Source organism: Halichoerus grypus, chromosome 1 (assembly GCF_964656455.1).
Source record: "Halichoerus grypus chromosome 1, mHalGry1.hap1.1, whole genome shotgun sequence".
In the NCBI taxonomy this organism is placed as follows: Eukaryota; Metazoa; Chordata; class Mammalia; order Carnivora; family Phocidae; genus Halichoerus; species Halichoerus grypus.
This window is the reverse complement of record NC_135712.1, coordinates 215,702,315-215,729,110: the sequence shown is the minus strand read 5'-3', so window position 1 is coordinate 215,729,110 and position 26,796 is coordinate 215,702,315. Positions and strand designations below refer to the sequence as shown.

The window sequence follows — 26,796 nt, the reverse complement described above, 5'->3', positions numbered from 1 at the left end:
AGAGAATGAGATAGAGCATGAGAGGGGGGAGGGTCAGAGGCAGAAGCAGACTCCCCACTGAGCAGGGAGCCCGATGCGGGACTCGATCCCGGGACTCCAGGATCATGACCTGAGCCGAACACAGATGCTTAACCGACTGAGCCACCCAGGCGCCCTTAGCATAACATATCTTTTTAATAGGCTGTATGCCAAAGTGGAGCTTGAACTCACGAGTCCCACGATGTACTGACTGAGCCAGCCAGGCACCCACCCCAGTGTCTGTATTTTTAAAAATATATTATTTTAAGCAGTCTGTGTCTGGCTTCCTTCATTTGACCACATCCTGTGTATTTCGCTCAGGCCCTTCATGGCTTATTTATGGAGATACCAATGGATGGATGTGTGGGTTGTTCCAAATGTTCTGCTCCTCTGTTAGTGGGCTGTGAGCATCATGGGACATCTCTGTGCACTTAGCGGGGCCAGCATTTGAGGGATAAATTCCTGGAAGTGGGCTTGCTGAGCTTCCTCCTTTGTTTGCTTCATGTCTGCTTCCCCCATCAGGGACACCCGGCTAAGCCTGTCTGTCCCCAGCGCCCTCTTCTCCACATGTCTTGGGTACGTCCTTCCAGCTCCCCGGGGCCCCCAATGGGGTACCAGTCCCTGCCAACTGCTACTGATTCCTGTGACTTGCAGAACGTTACGGAGCGGTGCATGAGCACAGTTCCCAGGGCAGGGACACGACGCCGGCCCGACGCCGGCCGCACCACTCCCTTGCCTTCCGCCGGACCGCCCTCTCCCACCTGCAGATGGGGACTAAGGAGTTACTCTGCTCTGGCGACTGCCGGGAGTGACACGGGTGCCCACGCGCTCTGCAAACCGGAAAGCGGGCGAGGTGAGAGGTGTTGTAAATGGCCGGTGTCGTGCTGTCTGCCTGTGACCTCGTTCCGCCGCTCCTTCCGTTCATTTAATTTTACGATGATGAATACATGGACTTCCCGCCGGCGGAGAGAGCGGGCGGAGCGGCGCACCACCGCCCGACAACAGGGCACGGGTCCTCGCGAGGTGCGGACACGCCGGGCGGACTGCCCTGGGCTGCGCGGCCGCCTGCAGCGCTGACCCCAGAACCGCATCTGCAGGGGCCGGGGACACGCGGCCGGGTCGCCCCGCCAGGTCTTCCCCTGAGCCTCTCCTCCCGTCAGACGAGCTCCGCGGGGGCAGCGGGGACGCCGGCCAGGAAAGGGGCACCGCCGCCTCGGGTGACCCCGCACCGGGCGTGGCCTCTGCCCACCGTTGACCCCGCGCGCCACTTCCGACCTGAGATCAAACAAGGAAGCCCAGACGCGCCTGCGCCCCGCGGTGCCTAGCTCGGAGGGCCCGAGCGCGAGCGCGCACGCACGCACGCACGCACGCACGCCATTCGGCCGCGCGCTCCCCTCCGCCGGGCGGGGCCGGCGCGCGGAACTCCACTTCCCAGCGTGCACCGCGGCGACGCCGATAGCTGCGAAGGAGCAAGGCCGCCGTGCGGCGGGACCGCACGCAGGCACGCACGCAGGCACGCACTCCGGCGGGCGCACCCCTGGCCCCGCCCCCGGAGGCCCCGTGCGGGAGCGCGCCCGGGCGTGCGCAGGGCGGCGGCGCGGGCGCGGGGGCGCGCGGTGACCGTTGGCGCTGAGGGGAGGAGGCTGCGCGGCCGCCGCCGTTGCGCAGATCCGGGCCGCGGCTGTGGGGAGGGCGCCGGGGCCGGTGACCTTCCGGAGGCGGGAGCGAGCCAGGGGGCCCGGGACGCCGAGCGCCGCCGCCATGAACAACTCGGGCGCCGACGAGATCGGGTGAGGACGCGCCGGCCTGCGCCGCCGCCGCCCAGACGCCGCCCCGGCCCCCGTCAAGGTCACGCCGGCGGGCCGCGTTGGGGCCGGCGGCCTGGGGGGCCGGGGACCCCGGTCGGGGCCGCCGGGGTCGGGGGCCGGCGAGCAGGAGCCTGGGAGTCCGGCGTCCCGCCGCTTCCTGGCCGGGGCGGCTCTGGGAGGGCCCGGGGGGGGGGGCGGACGCCGCCGCTTCCTGGCGGAGGGGGACCCGGCACGGGAGCCGGGCGGTGGGGAGGCGGCCCGGGCGTCCCCGCCGCCGCCGCCGTCGCCGCCGCCGCCGCACCCGAGTTTCCCACTGTGGGATCCGGAGCGGGGCACCTGGCGGCCTGGGGCGTGTTGTCCGCCCCCGCGCCTGGATTTCTGGCTGGGGGACCCGAGCGCAGCCCTGGGAGGGCCCGGGGGGACCCCCGCTGCTTCCTGGTCGAGGAGGACCCGGGCCGGAGCCCGGGGGCTCTGGGACGCCTTGTGTCCCTTGGCACCTGGACTTCTCGCCGGGGGGGACCTCGAGCGGAAAGCGGAGGGTTGTGGGGCGCCCCGGGCGCCTGGGTGCCGGTGTTCCGCCTGGGGCCCCCGGGGTTCCCCGAGCCCGAGCACCAACTTGGCGGGGCGGCGCACGTGGCGGCGCCGGCCCCCGCCGTGCCAGTTCTGCCGCCGCGCAACTTCTTCCACCCGCCGTCGGGGCGGCGGCTTGCCCCGTTGCCACTCTTAACCCTTCCCGAAGTGCGAAGAACAAGGAAGGGGCGCGGACTCAGGGCCCGAGGGCCGAGGTCACGTGGGAGCGGCCCCGGAGCCGGAGCGCTGGGCGCCCGGACCGCCGGTGGGGGTTCTGCAGCTGGAGTCCCTTCCGGCTCAGCCCCCTCGAGCCCACCAATAGACGGATTGAAAAGGAGGAAGGAAGGTGGCTCCAGCGGGTGGCCGCGAAGGCTCGCTGCCCGGGCGCTCTGACCAGAGCGGAGTTCTCCGTAATTACAGCCGTGTCTCATGCCGAAGGAGCCCGAGATGCGAGCAGGCGGTCCCCCAGGAGCCGGAAAACCCGTTTCTGCCCTAGTGAGGGTTTGGTCTAGTTTTCGTTGCAGAGAGCGGCTCCTACGCTGTCAGCATGGTGTTAGCTTGCGTTTCTCCGTGCAGTTTGGGTTGGGTTTCGGTGGCCTTGTGTACGTTTCTCGGTGCCTTAGCTTTGAAGAGGCGCAGTGTGTGCCGAAGTGTTCGATGTGGTAAGTCATTGTCTGCGGGGTAGCGGGCCTCCCAGGGCCCCCAGCTCCGGCTTACTCCTGTGGACCTAAAGTGCCTTTTGTGGGCTCCCCCTCCCAAAACCCCACACCATAGGGGATCGGGAGGAGGACCCTGAACTCCTAGCCCGGTTTGTTCGAAAAAGCATGTCCAGGGACTGGAAGACGGTGTGTTCTTTGTGTTACGTGGGCGGAAAGTTGCAGCACTTCTGACGGGAAACTAGGGTATAGGGAGAAAGTGCTCCAGAAGTGGGGCAGAGCCTGACCGCAGAGAGAACAGGCCTGCCCCATCCATCCCACAGTGCTGGCCTCCAGAGCGCAGCCAGGGGCCGCCCAGGGCGGCGGTCTCCAGGCTTTGGGCTGCTTTGCTCTCTCAGCAGGGAGAGCAGACAAAGGTTAGGAGGGAAGGGAGCCTGGAGACCCCTGAAGTGTGCTGTGAGGATCCACGCCTGGGTCTGCAGAGGCAACTTGGGGACGCTGTGGGGCTAGTAGCAGGACGGGGTCAGGGACCCTGCCTGGCCACATTCCCCTCCCCACTCCTGTAAATCCACCCGGGTCGCCTGAGTTTTAAAGTTGTAAATGACAGGTGTCCCAGAAACCTTTAATTGCTTTGCAGGTAGAAATCTGTTGCTAAAAACTATCGACCAGTTTCTGTTTTACACATAGGATCCTTGTTTCTGTTCCACTGATGTGGGAGTCCAGGGTCCACTTGGATCTCCTTGCTCTGTTTGGCTGTCCTCAGACGGTGCGGGGGACGCTATCGGGCTGCCTGACGAAGGGCCCTCTTGCAGTTTCCTGTGAGCGGACCATGGTTGCCTACTCTGGGGTGGTTACCATGTGGGAGTGAGTGTTGTGCTCAGATCCAGGTGATGGCAGATGTTAGCGGGATGTGGCGGGTCTGAATGATCTCTGATGACATGCACCTTCGTCTCTGATCTCCTTTGCTTTGGTCTGTGGTCAGCCTCGTCTGAGTGACTCCTGAGGGAGCGGGAAGGGCTGCTCCCCTTTCCCTAGCAGGAACCTGCATGTATGGGTGCAGGGGCCAGGCCTCAGGAAGTGTGTGGATGCGTGGGGTGCCATCCAATGGGGGGATGTACTTCTGAGTTTGAGTCTTCCAGGGAAGAGCTTCACGGAGTCTTGGCTGTACCTGAGCCGGCTCACTGGTCCTCGTGAAGTCTGGAGGGAGAGAGGAAGTTGGCTGAGACCGGTGGTTTTAGTTAGTGTTTTCATCGTCCTGATTGTCACAATCAGCCAGAGCAGAGCGAGGGCTGGGTCTTGAGGCCAGAGGGCTGATAGGAGCGCCGGTGTCACGTGTGGCCCCATGTAGCAGGTGTGTGACAGGCTGATATCCTCCCTTGGGGCCAGTGACTAGGGGGACAGGCACTTACCTTGCTGGGGTGGTGGGGGGGGGGTAGCACTGTGTCCTCTTTCCCGTGCCGTGACCTTGGAAAGTTGACTTCGAGAAGGGTCTCTCGATGCTGACTCTGGAACTGGTACCGGCACAAGCCTTACAGAGTCTGGACCCCCTGGTCTCTCGGTAGGCCTCTGAAGGCACCTGGCGTCCTGTCGGTGCTCACAGGTGCTGGGGAGGGGGCTGGTTCCCGTTCGGGCAGAGGTGTCTTGTCCACCTGCCTCTGGGGTGCTGGCTTGTGTTGTGGAACTGAAGAGAAGTTTGAGGAAGATTTTATCTATCAGGCGCATGGTCTGGTAAGGCAGGGCCCACTGGACACCCTCAAGGGGAGAGTCCCAGGGGAAGGAGGGACTCCGCGGAGAGAAAGTGAAGCAGCACGCGGGTCACTTTGAGAGAAGGTGCAGGGAGGCGTCAGGAGTCCACTCCCTGCGGGAGCTGGGAGCACGGAAAGCGGGTGACCCCACCTGTCCCAGCAGCCCAACAGTCCCTGGGGTGCTGGCAGGGTGAGGCCAGAGGCCTGGGCCTGGAAGTGTGGGGACTTGTTAAATGCCTGTTTTCACTGAGCACCCAGGAGGTGGGGAGGGTCCTAATGGTTTGGTTCAGAGAGGTCCTGATTGGGGAAGAGGCCGTTTCTTGCAGTGTAGAGGGTGATGGAGACCTCTGGGGGTAGGAGGTAGAGATGCTTCTCTTCTGCATTTTGGAGCAGAGTCTCTGCCCAGCGGTGCTGACATTTGGGGTGTCCTGGGCACTGTGGGGGCTGAGCAGCATCCCTGACCCCCACCCACTCGGTGCCGGGAGCACCCCCAGTTGTGACAATCACAGATGTCCCCAGATACTGCCCAGTATCCTCTGGCAAATGAGACACCTGTTTGGGAACCTCTGCTCTTTTCGGCCTCGTTCCCAGGGCGTCCCTGCCACTTGCCTCCATGGTTTAGGATTTGTTTGCTGTAGCGGGAACTAATCTGACACCTCTAAGGTTGACCGCGGTGTTGGGAGGTGCTCTGGTTGACTTCTTCTATTTTCAATGTTGGCAGCGGGTCGAGCATCTTTGCCAGGTGATGTGCCTGCCCTGCTTGCAGAAGCACACCCAGAGTGACTCACTGGTGATACCCTTCCTACAGCACCTGCTGGGAGCCGGCTGGAACTTCATGCCCCAAGTCAAAGCCATCTCTCTGCGGGACAGACCAAGGCTTAGAAGGGCAGGAGACTTGCCCAAGGTCACCCCAGGAGGAGCCAGAGCTGGGAGTCCCGTGCTTCTCGTGAGCCAGTGCAGCCCTTGTAGGGAATGGCGAGGATCAGGGCCAGGCCCGAATGTGGACGTTGCAGCACTGTCCATGAGAGGCCGGACTGTCTTCTTAGGCCGACTGTCCTCGTGCACGGTGTAAGGACAGAATTGTGAGCAGGGTCTTCAGCAGGAGGTCACTTGTTTGATTGAGGCTCTTGCCTGGTACCAGGGAGTGGTGGGGGACACTGGTCCTGTCTCGGGGAGGGCAGGTGGAGGGGCTCACAGTGGGAGGCTGCGGGTGTTGTTGGGAGTTTATGCCAGGCACTGAGCATCGTGGGGTTTTCTCTTGCATGTGTCGCTCGACCCCCACAGTGGTCTGGGAGGGGGTGATCTCACCTTGCTGGCAGGAGGGAAGCCTGAGCTGCTGAGGGCAGGGCCTGAGCCCCAACACTTGCCTTCCAGGACTTTGCGTCTGTTGCGGTGGAAGGGCCCTGCAGTGGGGTGGCTCCCTGGCTCCTGGGCCAGTGCTGTGTTCCTCCTCCTAGAGCTGCTTCCTTCCCTGCAGGGAGACAAGGTCCCAGGGTGACCTCGGTGGAGGGGCAGGAAGGTGCAAAATAGGCTCCACGTTGTGTGTTCTTTAAGCAGAAAGAGCCGTTTGCTAAACAGCCATGATTGGTCCCAGGCCCTCTGCTTCTCTGCCCCGCCGCTGCCTTCCTGGTGGCCGCCTCACCAGGCGAGATGGCACTTTCTGAAGCCGGCCCGCATGCTGTGAGGGGGCAGAGCCTGCGGTGGTCGGCCGGGAGCAGGGGAAGCCGCTGAAGGTTTGCTTTCTGCCATGAGTACCATGTGGCTGCCCTAAAGTACACAGAGCGGGAGCGGCGTGGTCTTCCAAAGCAGGTTTCCATCTCGGCAGGTGGGGGAGGGGAGAGTTAACAGAGCTGGGTGCCCCCCGGTGACTGCTGCGGAGCCCCTTCCGAGAGGAGGCCACCGGCACCTGCTGTCGAAGTGCAGGCCCTGGGCCACCTCTCCTGGGCCCTCCTGGTAGCGGCATTGCCTGTCCCCCTCGGGAGCCTGACTCTGCGTCACCTGGCAGGGCCTGATGGTTTATGGGGTTCGGGGACTGGGGGGGCTGACTCTCCGCTTCAGCTGAATCGTGACACTTGCACCCTTAGAGCAGGGATGGTCTGGAGGGGAAGCGCACAGTGAGCTCTCCCCTTAGTCTGCAGGGTCCCATGGACGCCGGAGATGGAGCCGGTGCCCCGCGAGTCAGGGCGGGCAGCCCCCCGCTCCGGGCTGGCGTGCACACACACCTGTGGAGACTGGCCATGGTGTTGCGGCCTGGGTGGCGATGGAGCTGGTCCTGGCTGGTCCTGCCAAAGGCCCTGTCGTCTCTGCGGCTCAGAGTTGGGGCTTTGTGCTGGGGCTCTGGAGGGGGCCTCCCAGGACCTTGGGAGCCTTTTGGCTCCTGTGTGTGGGCCCGGGAAAGTCCGTCCTTGGAGTGGGAGGAGAGGAGATGGGAACGGGTAGAGCGGCTAGCCCGGTGCCGCCTGAAGGCTTGGGGCTCTCCTCCCTGAAGGTCGCACCCCACGAAGGTGTCCCCTGGTGTGTGGCTCAGAGAGCCTAGAGCCAGGGGAAAGGGAGATCCTGTTGTTGCCTCAGTAGTGAAAATCTCTCGTAGCTTAGGACTTTGTAGGACTTCAGACTTGCAGAACATTGCAAAATAGTAACCAGAGTCGCTAGATGCTCTTTCCCCAGCACACTTAGCGGTGGCTGAGACGTTGTCCCCTTGGTGGGTGCCCCTCCCATATGCCTTGGGCATCTCGTGCGAAGCACTGGGGAGTGAGCGGAGCCCCGTGACCCTTCATGTGGACGCTTGGGTATGTGCTGTTTTCTAAGAACAGGGACCTTCTCTGAAATCAGTGCAGCACAAGGATAAAATGAGGGCACAGCATTGATACCTTTTTACTATCCAATCCATAGGGCAGAGTCCAGCCTTGTCAGTTGTGTGGATGATGGTATTTCTGGTCTTTTTTCCTTAATGCCAGATTTTGAAATTTAAATGAGGGCTGGAACCTGGACTGGTCAGACGAGTTCCTTCCTCCATAGGTGGGTGGGTGGTGGAGGATTGGGTTGCTTGGAAGGATACCTGTTTATGACCTTACTGTTTCGGTGGATGCGTGCTAGATAGAGACTGGTATTTGTCTCAGTGAATTCGGTTTTGTTTTTTGAGAATGCTTGAGATCTCTTTTTCCTGCATGAATTTGCTTTTCCACAGCAAACCCTTGTTCATTCCTGTGTGGAAGGAGTGGGCAAACACACAGCTCCTCAGCGGTGCCAGCCAGCCTTGGGGCCTTCAGTCATCTGCCGCTCTGTGCCCCTACTGGGTGCCAGGCCCTGTGAGGGCAGGGCGGGGTAGGGCCTGAGTCACAGCTTGCTCGGGGCAGCGCCCTGGATGTCCGAGGAGGCCCCACTCCCCTGGGATTGTTTGGAGGCAGGAGGAAACCTGGCCTGATTCTGAAAGGGGTGCGTAGGAGACACGAATTTAAGTTAATGAGGCCTAAATGTAAGCCTCCCTCTGCTGCTTGGTCAGCATGTTCTGGGAGACTTGTCCTTACAGAGCGGCCTTCTACAGCCCGCAGCACAGCCTCCACCAGATGCGCCCGTCCCGGGCCCTGCTCAGCCCTGTCCGTAGCGCGGCGGCCTGTTTGTGGCCATTTTGGGGATGGCAGCGGGTACCTGTCACATCCTAAATTCAGAACGCCCCGCCTTAGAGAAAAGGCTGGGGTGGGAGCAAGCCCCTGACGGGCCTGCTGCCTGTTGGGAGGCATTTTGCCGGGGGCTGGCACGCAGGCACTCGAGTCCCTGGATGGAGCAGGGCTGACAGGTGTGCTGGCCTCCTTGAAGGGGTCTGTCCTGGGGTGGAGGACAGGACACCCCTGTTGCTTGGGGGCTGGAGTGCCATCAGCCTTGCGGGGGTCTTTTTGTCTTTAAGCTGAGTGTGGTGGGGTCGGCTCCAGATAAGGGGACCACAGGACCCTGAATCTCAGATGGGGACCGAGCCTTGGCCCCGTGCTGGTGTCTGAAGCCCTTGCCAGGTAGCATCCAGGTCCCACTCTGCGTGTGACAGTGCTCAGAGCCCCTTCCCCTGCCTGCTCTGTCATACTCACCTCCCAGGTTGTGGGAGGCCTAAATGATGTCTGAGGGGCCTGTGTGTCTTGGAGATGCAAGTGAGCTTGGCCCCAGCGAGGGCTGGAACAGCCCCACCACACGGGCCCGTCTCCGGACCTGCTCCAGTGCCTCAGTTCCCTTCAGGCCTAGCCAGTCCCGGGGCAGGGCAGAGGTGGATGCTGCCCTGGAGCCTGTTTGTGTGGAGCCCCTCCCCAGGGGCAGGGGAAGTGGAAGGGCTCTGTGGGTTCTGGAGCTGCCCTAGAGGTGTCCGTTGCAGAAGAGAGGCCAGTTGGCAACAGGGGCAACAGTGGGGTTCCTCTGGAAAGTTCTCATGTGTCTGCCTGAAAGGACAGCCCAGGCTACCCTGGGGTGGGAGGTGTGGGCCAGGGCTCCAGTGCTGTCTGGAGCTCCAGGGGCCTTCCCAGTGATGTGTGGGTCCTTACTCGTGACCCCATGGAAGGTACCCGAGGCTTTGTCCTAGAACCCCCCGTCATTCTGTTTTGTTGCATGTGCTTTCAGACCTTGGCTCCTAAGTCCACAGTGTTTGCAGGAGCACTGGGGACGTGGGCCCCACAACCCCACCTGGAAGCCCCTGTGGTCTGGGGGCTCCTGTCAGGCCATTTTGCAAGGCCTCGCATTCTCACTGGTGTGCTCGGCGAGCGCGTGTGGCTCTGGACGTGTCGTCTTGGCTTGCGGGCTGTGACACTCACTCACCACCATCTTGGCAGATCTTGGTGTTGGTTTTCGTGTCTGTAGCTGACGAGGCTGGTGATGGTTTAGGCGGACACGTGTCATGGCCACGAGCTCGACACCAGGCTTCGCGTCTGCCCCAGCTTCCAGGGGAGTCCCAGCTGAGGATGGGGCAGAGCGCTGGCATCTTTAAGGCAAGAACTGTCTTGACCCTAAATGTTTTTTTGTTGAATTGCAGGAAGCTCTTCGTGGGCGGTCTTGACTGGAGCACCACTCAAGGTAGGTGGTGGGGACCGGCCTGCCTGCCAGGCGCCGCAGACAGGCTTATGACCTTGGTCTTCAAGTTGTGTGAATTCACCTCTCACTAGTACCTCGGGTTTTTTGTTTGTTTTCTTTAATTCTTGATTGATTTATTGTCTTGAATTCCGGGGAGGAGGGGCACTTGACTGGGGGTTGTCCCGATGTCTCAGCAGAGTTAGGGGAGGGATATGGAGGGCAGGAGACTGTTGGTGCCTGGAGGCTCGCTGGCGCAGTCCCTGAGCTCAGGCTGGAGGAGGAAGCAGCTTGTGGCCGCTGGCATTCCGGGTGGTCACCTGTGCACCCTTCCCAGTGCCTTTGGCTGCTGCCATTGTCAGTTGCACCCTTTCTAATTCGTGTGAAGACATAACCCGTCCGTGTCTGGAATCCCCCGTCCTTTCCCGTGGGCCTCCTGTCCTTGACCATCTTCCATACCCCCCGGTCAGTTGCTGAGCCAGTTTACCAGTTGCTGGTTCCACACTTCCAGGTCAGGCTGAAGAACTAGGAGCAGGTGTGCCTGTCTGCTCGGCACACCAGCCGGGTGCCAGTGCTTAATACTCTGGTGTGTGTGTTTGTGTTTTTGTCCCAATCTCTGAGCAGAGACTCTACGCAGCTACTTTTCCCAATATGGAGAAGTTGTAGACTGTGTGATCATGAAAGATAAAACCACCAACCAGTCTCGAGGCTTTGGGTTTGTCAAATTTAAAGACCCAAACTGTGTGGGCACGGTGCTGGCCAGCAGACCACACACACTAGACGGCCGAAACGTAAGTGTCCTTCCCTGGAGTCCTCTCCCTCCGGCCCCTCCGGCCCCGTCCCGTGCTGCTCCGCCAGCCTGCCTCTGCCACTGGGCCTTGGTGGGTGTGCACGTGAAGGAGCGTTTTAGCGGGGTGCACTTAGAGGGTTGCAGCTCTGGGCTGAGGCTGGATTTGGGTAAATTGACTGGAGGCATGGGCTTGTTTGGGAGAGTAGCTTCGTATTTACAACGGACTCATTTGAAACTTCTACAGATCGACCCAAAGCCATGCACTCCCCGAGGGATGCAGCCGGAGAGGACACGGCCCAAGGAAGGATGGGTAAGGGGCTGGGCGGGGTGGGGCGGCCTCTCCGCATGTGCCGCAGCCCCAGCAGGAAGGAAATACGTACCTTTGATCTGGTGTTTTTGCTCATTACCATTGAGAACACCGGAGGTCTTCTCGTTTGCTGTTTGAGCAGCGGAGGATTCAGAGGATTGCTCAGATTTATCCAGTGGTGTACATTTGTAGCCAAGAATATTCTTACTAGTCTACCTTGAAAACAAGAAGAAAACCTCCCACACCTGGGATCAGGTGTTCCATTTTCTCCTCCCTGGTGGCTCCCACCCTGCCTGCCAGGGGCGGGGGCGTGTCCGAGCACCCTCTGCCCCTGCTCCCCCCTCCTTTCTGCTTGCTGGCCGCTCCCGTCCCGGTGCTGGCCATGTCTGAGAGCCTGGTTGCTGGTTGTTGGAACAGCTGATTCAGAATCTGCCAGTGTGGTGGCTCCTCAGGGATCCTCTGAGCTGTGTGTGGCCCCTGATGCTTGGCCAGTTGGAGCAGACCCGTCCTCTGTGCACCATCACCCATTCCTCTCCTTCCCCAACCCAGCAGGTCTCAGAGAAGACCATCATCCAGGACGCCTTTGTCCTAGCAGAAGGGCCTGGCCAGAGCTGGGCTGGAGGCAGGCGGATGTCTGGCCCAGGGCCCGAGAACTGCATTTCTAGCAGGATCTGGCTGCTGCTGGTAGACAGGGGCTTCAGACCCTTAAAACAGTTTTTATTTTCCCAGTTTTCTATTGGGAAACTTTTTGGGAACTTGACAGAAAAATCAGAAGAGTAGTACATCAAACACCTAAACACATCGCCTAGATTATCAATTGTTAATATTTTTCTAGTTATCTATATTTCTATCCCATTTCTTTCTGTATCTACCACTCCTAAACTCGGGAGCGTGTATCTTCTAAAAGCATGTTCTCGCACATAACACCCATCCCCACAGCGGAACCCCGCAGCGGAACCCCACAGCAGAAGCGTCGGCAGGGGCTCTCAGCACCACCTGTGTCCAGACGGGTGCACTTGGGGCTCGGGGGTCATTTCACAGGTGGCTCTCGTAGCTCTTCTCTTCAGACTGGAATCCCAGCCACATTCAGATTCCATTTGGTTCCTCATGTCCTTCAGTCTCTTAGCAGCTTGACTGAGATGAAGCAGGCACTTGATGGAGTTTGACCCCTGAGTGTACCTGTGAGACCCTCGCCTGCCCCCAGAGTTCAGTGGCATTGGTCCAGAGCCGTTGGGACAGCGCAGCCCGGGAGCCCCTTGGACAGGAAGGACAGGGTGTGAGGAGTGCAGTGGGGGGAGGCAGCCTCCCAGGAGCAGGAGCGGGGGTTCTGGTCCTCCTCCTCTACCCACAAGGGACAAGCTTGGGCAAGTGTTTCCCTCTGAGGTGTGAGACCCTCCCCACAGAGGGTGGAATCATTGGGGTCAGGTGAGGCGAGTGAGAACTTCCCATAGTCCTCTTTTGTTACCAGCTGAAAACCCGATAAAACTGCTAGTTTTCATCGTTATGGCCACCAAACCCAAAGTCCTTACTTTGAGATCATAGAGCTATATGCTCTCTGGCTATTGTGATTCAGGATAATTCGATACAGGACCCACCACATGCTCTGCACATGCATTTGAGTGGTGGTGCTGGACCCCTGTCGCCCCGGGTCTCTGTAGGAAATTGAAAGAAGAGTTATGATAGTTTGCTGATTGTGTTTCTCTTTAGTGGGTTTTTTGGAGTGTTTTGGTCTGGCTTTTAGCTGGGTCTTAAAACCATGCAGCGCGCATCACATACTCACTATGGGGAGCGTTGTGAGGGTTTCCCACACGGACTAACCATTTTTTCCTTCTTAAAACAGCAGAAAGGACCCAGGAGCGATAACAGTAAATCAAATAAGATATTTGTCGGTGGGATTCCTCACAATTGTGGTGAGACAGAGCTCAGGGAATACTTCAAGAAATTCGGAGTGGTGAGTTGTCCCTGCACCAGAGCACGGCGGGTCAGGGCGGGAGCGGTGGAACCAGGTGTCCGTGGAGGTTAAGCCTGGCAGCTCTCTTCTCTGGGCCTGTGTCTTCCCCAGAGCAAGCCAGAGCCCGGGAGAGGATTTACTGCTTTTTCAGGCAAACGAAAGCTCACCCTGCCGATCTCCCGGAAGGCCCTTGTGATTGGTTGTGAGCGCCATGGTGTAAAGCACTAGATAGTGTTAGGGAGAAGCGGGGTTTGGCTTGGCCAAGGGAGCCAGCCTGCTGTCTCTCGTCACGGGAGGGAATGTCCTAGGCCAGGTCCTTACAGCAGCAGTGCAGACCACCAGCCCGGACCCGGAGCCGCCCTGCTCCAGCAGCTCACGCGTCCACCAGGCTGCCAGGCACTCCCTCCCTGGCCAGGGGTCGTGAGAGTTTTGGACCTGTCACCTGCTCAGTGTTTCCTCAGTGACAGCAGACCTTCTCCCAAGGCTGGTTTTGTTTCTGGAAGAGGCTGAAATCTTTTAGACTCTTCTTTTTTTTTTAAGATTTTATTTATCTATTTGACAGAGACCTAGCGAGAGAGGGAACACAAGCAGGGGGAGTGGGAGAGGGAGAAGCAGGCTTCCCGCAGAGCAGGGAGCCCGATGCGGGGCTCGATCCCAGGACCCTGAGATCATGACCTGAGCCGAAGGCAGACACCTAACGACTGAGCCACCCAGGCGCCCCTCTTTTAGAATCTTATGGGGGTTTAGAGTTACTTGGGCTCCTACAGGAAACTCCGTTCTAGTAGGGCAGACAGAAGAGAGGACAGGGGCTAGCAAGCAAGCTCGTGTGGGGTGCTCGTGCCCCAGTCATCCGAGGCAAAGGCACGGGGTCACCCCACGCTCCCACCTGGTCACACACCCTATTGGTGGGACAGCCCTGTTGCCTCACTCCCAGCTGTTTGTCGGGGGCGCCTGAGTGTGCCGAGGACCTGGGCCAGGAATGAAGAGTGCCAGAGCACATGGTGATGTGTGCTCAGTGAGCCAGGGGCCCAGGAGAGAGGGGTGCTGGCTGGGCGGACATCTGTGAGGGAGTGCCAAGCCAAGCGCCGGTCAGCTGGATGGTCTTGGACCTGCGGCTGACCACCAGAGCTCTGGGTCCTTCTGTCCCGGCATCTTGGTTTTTGTCTGTGAATGGAAGGGAGCACTATGGGGCTGGGGCCTCCGGTGTCCACCCCGTGAGCACTTGGGGCAGAGGCAGTGTCTCTGCACGTGCGCGTGTCTGAGCGTGAGCACTTGGGGAAGATGCACTTCCCCTGGCCTCCTTCAGGCCCTGTGAGTCTCCGGCATCAAACCCCATAAGGCTGGCCTTTTGCCTCAGGACTTCCCTGAGGAATGTCTGGAGATGTTCCCAAGCTGTCTGTTTGCCTCGGGAGTTTTGTGGTAGCCAGATGTGCCCGTGGCCGCCCGTGGCACCCGGATTCTCGAGCACCCGTCTCTCTTGCAGGTCACAGAAGTGGTTATGATCTACGACGCAGAGAAGCAGAGACCTCGAGGTAAAAGACATGGAGTTTGTCCTTGACCTCCCCTTCAGATGGCAAACTATTTCACAATTAGGTGGTGGTGGTAGCGAGCATTGCCTCAGAGAAGGATGATTTGGAGACATGATTAAAACGTAGGCCCTTCCTGTGCAGCCCCAGCCTGTCTGCTTCCCAAGGTCAGACGTCACCGTGTTTTTTTGGCTCGTTCTTTTGAAGTTTTTACAACTTGACATGAATTTCAATATGGTTTCTGTTTTTAAATGTGTACTGAAAGATTGGTGCTTTTTTCAAATGGTGCACTTGTCACTCAGGGCTGCGTCCTGCTTGGAGTCCCCTGCCCAGGCAGGTCTCATTCCATGGCGTCAGGCTAGGTCTGCCCCAGCTCGGCTTGAACGTGGACTTTCCTTTATCCATCCCATGCTTTTTTCCTGTTTTTCTTGTTCCCCTAAGCCCGTGGGGCAGCGGGAGGAGGGTGAGGAGCCGCCTCAGCGCATCCCCGGCGGGTTCCGGGAGCTGCCCACGCTCGCATGTCCAAATTGGTTTGTGGGGCTGGGACAGCGGGCACCCGATTTCCGTGCCCTTTTTTATGATTATTATTTCTTTTTCTTTTTCTTTTTCTTTTTTTTAAATTTTTTTTGTGGCTGCTGCTGTTTGTGCCCGCCCGTCTGTTTTGGTTCATCCACCGCTTTTGGACCGGCTGTGTGAGCTGCCCTGGCGGTCTGGGCGCCGTGCAGCCCCTGCCCCAGCCCCGTCCGAGGCCCCCCTAGCGCACAGAGCCGGCGCCGCCGCAGCATGCGCCCGCCATGCTGGAGAATAGTTTGCCATTTGAACTTCCATCCTTCTCTTCCTCCATGATAAGTGACGTATCCTCACTTCATGTCGATTAAGCTGTTAAGTCTTAGCTTAACTTTAACGTAGACATACATGCTTAGTGACGTACTTAAGTGTCTCATAGTAAAGTACAGTAACGTTAAGTAAGTTGTTTTTCCTTTTCTCTCTGTGAATTGTTTGTGATTAACGATATCTCTTTAGATTTCTCTTCTCCAGGTGCTAAATTATATCACACAGGTACAGGCCAGTCCCGCAGTCAGAGGAGGGAACGGGCTTTGCTCCAGTGGGGTGTAAACGAAGTTTCAGTGTGTTTCTGTCCGCTTCCTCAGTGGTGATGTCGCCTCTTGACAGACAGATGCACCCCTAGACGCCCCGCCCCGGGGCTCCTTACCCAAGACTCACCGCCTCTTGCGCTATAACGGACCACGCGAGCCCTGTGGTTGCAGACACTCCTGCACTTGGAGAAAATGTTAACTTTTTAACATGCTGTTCATCACCCATGTTGTGTTCCACCATTTGCCTCCGGTCTTGTGAAACTTCAGGACTTGGGAATCCTGAGGGCTGCTCTTAGAGTCATACCCCCAGTCGGCCCCCTGAGGCCTCGCCCTGGGCCTGGGGAGCACGTCGAGCCACCGTGGGCTGGGGGGTGCAGGCAGGAGGAGCTGGTGGGGAGAGTGCTTCGGGCTTGACCTTGGGACCCATGTTCCCGTGGGGGCTCACAGTGTCCTCCACCTCAGAGAGTCCCTGTGAGCACGAGGCCAGCAGAGGGCGGGAGCGACAGAGGGGCATCCCAGAGAGCTCATCCTGCTTTCTCCCCTTCTCAGGTCTTTTCCAGGGCTCCACCTCCCTCCTCCTTCCTCCCTCTTGGCCGATCTGAGACAGTGTCCCTGTCCCTGTCCCAAGGGTTCTGCATGTGTCTCACTGGGGACAATGAGGCCCTGACCTCACCCCAGCCGCTGCCTTTGCTCGCCTCACACCTTCCTCTTTGGCGATCCGCGCCCCCCCCCCCGCCCCGCCCCAGCTCCAGCTTCTGTCTCCTGTGTCTTGCTGTCATCGTTCTGCAGCCGTGTTTCTGCTCCTTCTCGCACGCCGTGTGCAGGTTCTTGTGTGAGTGTGTGCATAGTCACGCTCAGACACGCGCACGTGCAGAGACACGTCCGAAGCCTCTGAGTCCCGGGTGTCCCTCCCTGCTGGTCTGTCATTCCCAGGTTTCTGAGCTGTCTTCTCCCCCCACCCCCTACCCCAAGGTTTTGCCTACAGTCTTCCCACACGGCCCAGCGCCTGCAGCCTCAGTGTCCCTCTCCCGTCCTCTTGAGAGGCCTCGGGCTTGGCTGCTCCTTCCCGGTGCCCCCTCCCTGCCCGCTCTGGCCCTGCGGCCCTTGGAGGCCCTGTCGGGCGCAGGCCTGACCCGGGCTCTTTGCATCGGCCATGTCATGCTCTGTCGCTCTGTCCCCGCCCGCACCCCGTGCCCTTCTTCAGCCCGGTCTGGGCACTCAGCCCTTCCCCTCACCCGTCTTTTGTTCTCCCGGGTCTTCCGGCAGCTGTCTGCCGCACGCGTCCTTTTGTGCTTGGAGCAGATGGGCCCCGGGGAGGCAGTGCAGTCGGCTGAGGACCAGACATGCCACCTTAGCTGGGCGGTCACACTCACCCAGACCAACCAAACTTCGTTTATACTGCCACTTTCTTGTGTTTGGGAAAGGCTAAATTTTTTTTCCCTTTAAAATTCTCTTTTTGATGACACGGCGCCTCTTGCTCTTGCTGCTGACAGCAGAGTTTGACCTGCTGGAACCCGTTGTGGCCTGTATCTTTGTGTATTTTACTTACGTAGCTGCGTACAGATAGAGCAATGTATACATACGTATGTTCCTGTGCCAGGACTCCTTGGGCTTACCCAACGGTGTTGGATAAGCTTAGCGGGGCACTAACGATAGAGACCGTACTCCTGTTTAACGCGCTAGAACGATAGGTGGCTGCTGTCAGCACTAGTTGCAAAGCAAATTGCAAGCCGAGGGGGAGAATCTCGGGTTTCAGAAAAGCAGCCGCGCACCCACGGTACACACCCCGACGGAGGTGGAGCTCGCTGGAGCGCGGCCCGCTGCCCTGCTTGCAGGGGTGCGCCGCGGCCCCTCCGCAGAGTGCTCTGGCGCACTGGGCCAGGCCCCCGCCTCTCTCCTGCCCGGGCTGCCCCGTCTGTGAGGCCAGCCCCTGGGGGTTCCCAGCGTGTCTCCACGTGGAACCCCGCCTCCACCACCGGCTCGGGCCCCGCCCTGCAGCCTCACATACTCCGCTTCCCTGAAACCCTTGGACGACCCCTCGGCCCGGCCCTGATACTGTTCATCATCCTGTTTTGTGTCACAACGCCCTGCTACCTTGATTCACTCTTCGTCGTTGGCTAGGTTTTGGATTTATTACTTTCGAGGACGAACAATCAGTGGACCAGGCTGTCAACATGCATTTTCACGACATCATGGGCAAAAAAGTGTGTAGTTGTAGTTTTATTTTACCTTAAGACCAAACCAAGTCTTAGGCAACTTAGGGATTTCACTGGAAATGACAACTCCTGAACAGAAAAAGGGCCGGGCGAGTCGACCTGGGGCATTGTGCTGTGTGGGCTTGGGCCTGCTCCTGCAGAAGCAAGGGGCCCTCCCTGCCCGAGGGGTTCTGCCTGTGGCGTGGCGTCTCCCGTCTCGCCAGCTCTGCTCCCGGAGCCCCTCACTCTGGATCACCGGGGACTGGTGGGTGGGGTGGCCCCCCGGCCGAGGGGCACGGTCTGCGGGGGCCTCCTGGGCTGGCCTCCAGTGAAATTGCAGGTTGCCTCAGGCTTGGTTTCAGTGACCACTCCTTCAGATGTCTGTCCTGCATTCCAATTGCCTCCTGCCACCCCATGATGTGTGGTGGGCAGCGGACCTTTGACCACAGGTTCCGTGTCAAACCGAAAGAGACATAAACATCCTGAAGGATTGGTTTTTTTTACTTGGGTCACTTACTGTGAAACTCCGGTCCCAACCACATGCTCTCGGTAGTACTTAACTCCATGCAGTCAAGTGACCTCTGGTTTCATCTTCATACTGTGTTGCTGCCACGGAGGCGGGCTGGCTCAGAACGTGGCCCCTGCTCCTCATTTTACTGGGGCCCCCAGAGCTCTCTAAAACGAATCACTGGTAGAAATTCTGCAGTGGGGGATCCCTGAGAGTTAGCAAGAGGCTTTGGGTCCACATTTTTGCAGGACTCCTGTCTCCGTCCTTCTGAAACCTGCTCTGCACACCCTGGCGGTCCCCGTGGGGGCCACACAGGCAGCATTTCCTTGTGCCCTTTGACATGCCCTGCCCTTGGGACGAGACCACGGCCATTTTTGTCAGCTACGACGTTGTGGAGGGACTAAGGCACCACGAGTTTGCTGCCTCCCCAGCGCTCCCGCCCCAGCCCCACAGCCCGTCCCCGAAAGCTGATAAACGCACCAGTGCGTGGAGCGGTAGTCACGTACAGGGGGCTGAGGTTTTGTTGCAGGCTTGCTTGCTTCCGTTTGAACCTGACTAAGCAGCAGACACAAATCTCGCTCCGACGTTCATTGAAGCTTTTAGTTTAAAATTAGCATGCAGATTTCAAGGATGCATGCCAGTTACGAACACAAGTTCAGAGGAGTCCACGTTCAATATTTTAAGGTACTGTGACATTTAAAACTTGGAGGAAGCCTGTCCTGCTCTAGGGGCAGAAAGGCTGCTAAGCGCACGGATCTGCTCCATCTTCAGGCGGCCGGCCCCGCCCCGGTTTTGTAGGACGCATCGGTGTCTGAGTCTGGTCTGCACGGAGCACAGAGCGGAGACTGAGGTGGCTTCTCGGTGTGGGGCTCGACTTCTAAAGTAAGGTGCACACGTGTGGGAGCCCGGCTCCCGGCAGCAGCCCCCGGCCTCGCCCTGTTCCCCTTGCCCGACCTTCACTGGTGGGCAGGCCACAGCAGCCCCTCGGTTCCTTGGTGGGGGTTCGCCTCCGTGAGGGGCTTGGGTCCCACTTCTAATTAGAACCGGAGTTCCAGTGGCTGCGTCCATGTTCTGAGAGGAAGAGTGTAAAAATTAAAAAAAAAAAAAAAGTTTACAAGGGCTGCTTTGCTTTGTAAGCAGGAACCAAATTCCCTTAAGGAGAGTATGTGAAGACTCATTAATTTGAGTTCTTTGAAACGGGTCCCTTGGTCCTGCTGTCACATCGCCTTGAGCTAGCGGGGATTTTGTTCCTATCCGTGGAGTGTCCTTGGGGCATCAGGACGGTGGGGTCTTTGTGCCTCTGTCCCACTTCCTGTTTGTTCTCCAACAGGAAGGGGTCTTAAGGCAGAACCGATGGAATTCTGAATACATAATGCTTAGCTCACCAGACTGTGAGACCCCAAGGATGACTCCAAGTGGATTTATTGTCTCTTCCTTCCCATTAAAATTTATCATTAAAAAAAAAAACCAACCAGAGACTCCAATGCTGAGGCAGCCCTGTAATTGGGGGATTTCGGGTTGTCAGTCTGCCCGCATCTTAGAAGCTGCGTCAGGGAGGGAGCCTTCTGGCGGCCACAGAGCTCGGTGCTAGTAGGGCACGCACAGTCCCTCCCGCTGTCCCGGCCCCTCCCAGTGCTGTGGCTCCCAACAACGTCCAAAAGAGGCAGGGTCCTGGGCTGCTGACCTAACACAGTATGAAGATTGCTTACTGATTCAAATGTCCATTTTATTGCATGTTTGTTTACTTTTTTTGTTAGATGTAATGTAAGATTCTCTTTATCACATCCATTCCCTCTGACATTATTTTGAGTTAATTGAGATTCTTTAAGCGTTAGCCTGGGGAAGGTAAGTCTTTATCTTCCATTAGACATTTTAAATAAAAAACCTAAGTAAACCAACTGTGTTTCTCAGGTATGAGCTTAAAGTGCAGGCAGGGTGGGCGGACTCTGGAAAGGTCCTGTGTGTCTGTCGGCCTGGCTCCTCCCAGCGGAGGTCCCTCCTCCACCGCGGTGCTCGGACAGCATCCGGCTCCTGCCGCGCTGGGGCCCTGGAGAGGCCTGGGGAGAGGGCTGTGATTGTTCGGTCGGTCCTGGTCTCTGTGTCCCTGGGGTGACGAGGCCATCGAAGGAGAAAGCTGTCATTTCACCTTGACTGAAAGACCCTTGTCACACAAAACTCTGAGGGTTCTTGGCCTTCGGTCCGTGCTCTGCAGCGGGTAGGGCTTAACGTGTCTTATGGTTGCATCCGTTGTACCTGAGAAACATGTTCTAAGCAAAAAAGAAAAAAAAGAAAGAAAAAGGAAAATTATAAATTTTTAAAGAAAAAAAATACTGGCCTAAATAAGGTTTATAGTTAAGTATTTAGTTTTAAGTCATAAGATGCTAAGTGTAGTCGTAAGTTATCTGAGGGTGTGTCTGAAGGGAAGGGGGTCCAGGACCCTCGGCATCTCCCTAAACCAGAGCTTCGTTTGTCTAGGTGGAAGTTAAACGGGCTGAGCCACGGGACAGCAAAAGCCAAGCGCCGGGACAGCCAGGTGCCAGCCAGTGGGGCAGCCGGGTCGTGCCCAATGCCGCCAACGGCTGGGCAGGCCAGCCCCCACCCACGTGGCAGCAAGGATACGGCCCGCAAGGTACGGCTCCAGCACCCAGAACCGGTCGTGCCCCCAGACGGCCGCCTCAGGGAGGCCTGCTTGGAGGCCAGGGTCCCAAGCCTGAGGGGCGGCAGCTCCCCACAGCCGCGCACGCCCTTTCCCTGCAGACACGGCGGAGGCGGGGCGTGCTGGCCGGACGGGTGTGCAGGCCTTTGAGGGAGTACCTGAGGGCAGAGGTGGGGCTCCCTCCCCGTCCAGCCCCAGGGTCGACACGCACAGCTGTGCGCTCATCCCAGTAGCCCGCACGTGGGCTCTGTGCTGGGTACCCGTTAGCGCCGGAACCTTCCAGCAAAGCCCCAGAGGGGCGCTGTCCAGTGAGCTCACAGATGAGAGAGGGGCTGGTTTCCCTGTGCTCACCTGGTCCACCTGAGCGTGGTGTGACCCTCGGTGGTGTGCTTGGGCCACAGCCAAGTTCCCCACCTGCGGTTTGGGCAGACGGGTCTGACTGTGGCCAGCAGAGCTGCCGCGAGCGTCCTCGCCCCACGTGCCGTGCTGTGGAGGAGGGGCCACGTAGGTCTGGGGGAGCAGTCGGATGCCGCGTGTGGCCCGCGTGCTCTCCCTGTGGTCCGTGGCCGTGCCGGGCATTGCCTCTAGGGGGAGGTTAGGAGGCCCTGGTGGGTCGTGGGTCGTGGAGTCCGTCACTGCCGCCATCGCCCCCAGCAGGTGCTGCACCGCTGAGCTTAGAGTGGGAAGTGGGCTTGGCCTGGCCATTTCAGAGGCTCAGATCAGATGCTTTTAGGGACACTGGGGCTTTTGGCCGGCCTCTTGGGCCCTCTGAATCTGCTCCTGCTCCCGGGGCTCTGGGCTGTCAGGGCCTCTGTGTAGGGTCAGCGGAGTGGTTAAGGACAGCTTGGCAGAAGGGTTGAGGTTCCCAGGGGCCCCAGGACAGGATCCAGTAGCCACCGCCTCCTTTAGAAACACAAAGGGACAGTGTCCAAGGAGGGGCAAGAGGAGGCCATGTAGGTCTGTCTGTACCCAGAGGCACCTGGCGCGCTGACCCCAAAGCTTGCAGATTGGTCTTTTTTTTTTTTATCACAAAATAAAACACAGCCGGGGCGCCTGGGTGGCTTAGTAGGTTAAGCGTCTGCCTTTGGCTCAGGTCATGATCCCGGGGTCCTGGGATCGAGCCCCCGCATCGGGCTCCCTGCTCGGCGGGAAGCCTGCTTCTCCCTCTGCCTCTGCCCCCCCCCCCTTGTGCACACGCTCACTCTTTCTCTCTCAAAAATAAATAAATAAAATCTTCGTGCTGCAGTGGGGGAGGGGGACAAACAGCCATAGGAGACCAGGTGCTGAGGCCAGAAGCTCTTGCCCACTAGCGCTTGGCTGGTAGCCGGCCCAGGGCTCCCACCACCCAGCCTAAGGTCCCACCTGTGCATCTGAGCCCCTAGTCCGTGGGGGTCCCCTTCACCCTTTCTCATGGGTTCTGTTGAAGAGCCAGGGCCACCTGACCAACGAATGGGCTTCTCTTGGGGATCCTCCCCTGTAGAAGCAGGATGTGAGTGGCAGCCCTTTGCCCATACCCAGGTGCCTGTGTTCCTGATCCTCCACGGGCCCCTCGGATGCCTTCCTCGGGCTGGGACGTCCTCCCTGTGCCCGCGGTGCGGCAGGGCGCTAGGCCCCTGGAGTGTGTTTCCAGGAGGGCTTTGCCAGCAGAGCGAGAGCTGTTGGGGGTGGGTCAGCTGCCAGTCTGGGACATGGACAGGACACCAATCACTCTCTTTGTTTTCCTGTTTAGGAATGTGGGTTCCAGCAGGACAGGCAATTGGTAAGTCCTTATTTGCGGGTATCCGAGAGAGAACAGAATCTGAGATGGGGTGGGACCCCGGGGGGCCCCGGGCACTGGGAGCTGTGTGCGCCACACCCTTTCCCCCTCACCCACCTCTGCGTCCTGTGTTCCAGGTGGCTATGGACCGCCGCCTGCAGGGAGAGGAGCTCCCCCACCGCCCCCACCATTCACCTCTTACATCGTGTCCACCCCTCCTGGAGGGTTCCCCCCTCCTCAGGGCTTCCCACAGGGCTACGGTGCCCCCCCACAGTTCAGTAAGTCCCGCGGGCCCCTGGAGTGGGGCGGGGGGCCCGTGCTGAGATGCGTCCCTGCAGCCTGTGCCCGGCGCTCGCTTGGGGCACGTGGCTGGGGCGCTGCCTGCCCTGGTCTGCCTGCTTGCGGGGCCGTGCGGGGGGCACGCCTGGTGTGTGAGGGAATGTGCGCCCTCGCTGGGGCATCTCGATCTGATGGTGGGACTCAGCAGCGAGGGGCTGGAGAGCGTCAGGAGCTCTCGTCTGCTGGGCTCTGGTGCGGCGCCTGGGCCTCGGGCAGCTAGCGCGCCTGCAAGGCTCCGTGCTCGCCCTTGGTGGGAAGGTGGCCTTGCGGCCTCGCCTGGCGCGCTGTGGCTGACTGCTGTCACTTTGAGTGCCGGGCGGCCAGCCCAGACGGTCCCGCGCTCCTGCTGGGAAGTGCTTGGGGGTCTGGGTGTGTTCTGTTGGAGCGCACCCCGGCGCAGGTCAGGCCACGGGACAGCTGTATGGTCCCTCACCATGGCCTGGACCACATCTGATTTTAGTTGTAACCAGGAGGTGGGTGGATAGAAACGGGGTGTCGAGCCCCAGGACAGAGTGGAAGGCTTGCCGTGATGGAAGGTTGGCGCTGTGTCTGGCAGGCGGGTTTTGTCCTTTTCAAGAGGACGCCAGTGCAGCCCCTGCCTGTGGGGTCCCTGCCGAACGCTCGCTGTTGGGGCGCGACAGGCCGCCCCAAGGCCCACACTAGGGACATCCCCAAGGCCTGGCCGCTCGGTGGGTTTCAGCAGGAAATGGTGCGGCGGCTTCTGGTGGGCTGGGCTGTGGTCGCGCACCGTGTCTGTGTCTTCCTCTCCTGTTTGTGTGCAGGTTTTGGCTACGGGCCTCCACCTCCACCACCGGATCAGTTTGCCCCACCGGGGGTCCCTCCTCCACCTGCTACTCCGGGGGCAGCCCCTCTGGCTTTCCCTCCGCCCCCGTCTCAGGCCGCCCCGGACATGAGCAAGCCTCCAACGGCCCAGCCGGACTTCCCCTATAGTCAGTACGGTGAGTTGGAGACCTGCAGGCGCGGCCTGGGGCCCGGGACCTGGCCCCACCTTCTCCTGCCTTCCTCCCTGCCAGCAGGAGTGTGGCGGGAGGCCCGCTGTGCAGGGGCTTGTTGCGGAGGGTCAAGCAAAACGAAAAGCAGGATTTTGGTGTTTCGGGTTTTGGGTTTTAGGTTTTGGCTAGGGAGCTAGTTGTAGAAGAGCATCGATCTTGCAGCCGGTGTCCAGGCCGCGTGGCTTCGGGAACCCGAAGCTGTGACGGGGGCCCTAGGAGGATGACGCGAGGGCTTTTGGGGCACCCCCAGCAGGCCCTGTTCCTGGTTGTCTCGTTTTCTTCTGCGTGCAGAGCGCAGGGCGGGCACTGTGGGCCACGTGGCTTCGTGGCTCTGGTCGGTGGCAGGCACGGCTCGGGTGTTACCACGTGCTTCACTCGAGGGGCGGGTCGTGGAGGAGGGGCTTCTGAGCCTGGGGTCTGCAGGGTGGCGGCCCGTGGCCTGTGTGGGAGGAGCTCATGTGAGGACAGGGTTGGGCCCGGTGTCCGGGGGTCTCCCGCCGCCTCTGCTGGGCCACGCGGGTGGGGCTGCCTGTCGCCAGGGCTCCCAGGGCTCTGCTCTTCCCACTTCATTGCTCAGACGGCTTGGCCTAAGACCGCAGTGTCTGCAAGTTGAAGCTGTTCTTGCCCTCGAATGCCATCCGTGGCCGGCTGCTCCCGGCTGCCCAGCATCGTGCAGTCTTGTCCCCCTTGGCGCCGTGCCCGGCAGCGCTCCCCGAGTGCATGGGTTGTCAGCACCCCCCCCCCCCCCGAGCAGTTCCTGCTGAGTGTGGCGCGCGTGAGCAGCCCTGGGTGGGAGTGTGCTGACCGCCAGCGTGGCCCCGCCCCTCTGCTGAGGCTGCCCTGGGGTAGTCACCCTGGTCTCGTCTCTTGCCAGGCCTGGGTACCTATTCTCAAGACCCGTCAGGCTTCGGGCCCATACTTTGTTTACACTCTTATGGTCAGGCTGAGCAGTGATGTGGCCTAGGTAGGTGGCACCTCCTCATCCACGGTCCCCACTCTGCCTGCACCCGGGCAACGGACATCGCCTCCTCTGCCGTCCTGGGCGGGGGTGGACCTGGTGGTGCCCTCGGGACGGGGCCCTTGCCGGGGCGAGGATCTCGACTGGCCACGGCCCCGTGGCCCCAGGAGCTCTGCTTCTGCTGGGCAGAAGCAGACCACCCTGTGCCTTCGTGCACCCTCTGTTGGGGACCCAGGGGCCCCGGGACACGCCTTCATCCTGGGTGTGCAGTCTGGTGCCGTTCCCCTTTCCAGAAGCGCCTCCCATGCCTTTAGAGGTCAGCAGTGCAGGGTCTAGGTCCTGTTTGGGGGAGGGACCTGCCCGGCCCAGGCAGTCCCTGCGGGCATGGCGTCGGGCACGCAGTCTTGCCCCACACCCGCCGGTTCTACGGAAGCTTCCCGCTTGGGTCAGCTCTGCAGGGAGGACTGTCTCGGGTCTGGCGGGCATCCGGGGGGGTTGCGGGGGGAGGGAGGCCTGGCGCTAGTCTAGTCTGAGATTTTCTTAAATTCTGGGGGCTGTGTCTGAGTTCCCCACGCATTCCACTCAAAAATAAACTTCTAGAAGCCCTCGGGCCACCGAGCCAGGCCAGGTGCTCTCATGTCTCCAAGCTCAAAGGTTTCCAGGGGCTCAGAGGGGCTGCTAGGGCCCAGCCCCGGGTCCTTGGCAATGGGTGGGGAGGTGAGGCTGAGCACGGATGGGACAGACCAGGGGGCTCCTCGAGGTCTCTGAGCTACTTTTCCTTCTGTGCAGAGACAGCGGTCGGGGTCCTGTGGGGGAGCAGGATGGGCTGTGCGGGCGTGGACCCCTCCTAGGCGGTCGGCGCAGAGCTGCGGTCCCGCCCCCGCTCACTGGGCTTTTTCCCTGCAGGTTACGGACAGGACTTGGCTGGCTTCGGACAGGGCTTCTCAGACCCCAGCCAGCAGCCCCCCTCCTACGGGGGCCCCTCGGTGCCAGGCTCGGGGGGCCCCCCCGCCGGCGGCAGTGGCTTTGGACGAGGCCAGAACCACAATGTGCAGGGATTCCACCCGTACCGACGCTAGCCGGCCGGTGCCCTGCGGACGCCGGGGTGGCTGAGACCCAGGATTTAGAACTTGTGAACTCGTGACAATCACAAACTTGGCAGAAAAATAGCGACTCGACGGTGGGGGGAGGGGGGCGAGAGGCTTTTGGAGGCGGCTGTGGGTGTCTGGACTGAAGTTTTTAAATATATTTCTTTCTCTAACCCATCAGCACAATAAAAAAAAGTCACTGGTTCAACAACAGGGTTTAAAAAAAATGTCTTCAGCTTTAATTCAAAACTTCAGGTTTCTTTTTCTTCCTTTTTTTTGAAATTATTTTCCTGAGCCTTTTGTTTTACCGTATATTGTAAACTTTTATGTTAAAGAAAAAAAATATACATTTACAAATTGTGAGATTTTTAAGAGAAATTTTCTACGATGTATACTGGCTTATTTTTTAATTTAAAGCAGGGTTTCCGTGGGCACCGGTGGCAGCGACGGGCGTGTTCAGGGCCCCACTCCTGGCTTTGAGGGTGGGGGCTCGTTGGCCCAGACACTCTGGGAGCTTACAGAAGAAGTCTACTGAGCGTGTTTTGTTTTTTGTTTATTCCTTGCTTTTGTCGACTGACCTGCCCGGCGCCGTCCGCAGGTGCGCTGTGGGGGCCGCGCCCGCCCAGCCTCTGCCGGCGCCGCCCCGCGTCCGCCCCAGCAGCAGGGACAAGGAGGCCTTGTCAGCCGCTCTCCCGCGCACGTGGTTTCAGGGCGTCCCCACTGACCAGTTTGACCCTGGTTTGAATAAAGAGAAGTGCGTTTGGATTAGAAA

The 26,796-nt window shown here is 59.6% G+C and overlaps 1 protein-coding gene across 6 annotated transcripts; it reads left to right on the top strand.

Annotated features, from left to right (window-relative positions):
* Positions 1 to 1,607: 1,607 nt before the first annotated feature.
* On the top strand, positions 1,608 to 26,796 carry DAZAP1 (DAZ associated protein 1). 6 transcript variants are annotated; one of them, XM_036100699.2, is made up of 13 exons: positions 1,608 to 1,808; positions 9,806 to 9,846; positions 10,465 to 10,631; positions 10,875 to 10,940; positions 12,778 to 12,888; positions 14,372 to 14,420; positions 17,633 to 17,715; positions 20,690 to 20,843; positions 22,600 to 22,629; positions 22,764 to 22,904; positions 23,748 to 23,924; positions 24,853 to 24,942; positions 25,843 to 25,971. In XM_036100699.2, the coding sequence occupies exons 1-12, from the start codon at positions 1,780 to 1,782 to the stop codon at positions 24,930 to 24,932; spliced, it is 1,128 nt and encodes a 375-aa protein (XP_035956592.1). In that variant the 5' UTR covers positions 1,608 to 1,779; the 3' UTR covers positions 24,933 to 24,942; positions 25,843 to 25,971. The 6 variants fall into 6 exon arrangements, with proteins under 6 accessions (XP_035956592.1, XP_035956591.1, XP_035956590.1 ...); XM_078058318.1 differs by lacking the exons at positions 1,608 to 1,808; positions 24,853 to 24,942 and adding exons at positions 4,531 to 4,610; positions 5,519 to 5,865 and having other exon boundaries at positions 25,843 to 26,796; XM_078058297.1 differs by lacking the exon at positions 1,608 to 1,808 and adding an exon at positions 5,540 to 5,865.

Bases quoted from the DNA above. Each gene is read 5' to 3' on its own strand.
- DAZAP1 (XM_078058318.1), top strand. From the start codon at position 5,543: ATGTGCCTGCCCTGCTTGCAGAAGCACACCCAGAGTGACTCACTGGTG. The intron at 10,632-10,874 runs GTAAGTGTCCTT...AAACTTCTACAG, and splicing joins ACACACTAGACGGCCGAAAC to ATCGACCCAAAGCCATGCAC. The intron at 20,844-22,599 runs GTACGGCTCCAG...TTTCCTGTTTAG, and splicing joins GCAAGGATACGGCCCGCAAG to GAATGTGGGTTCCAGCAGGA.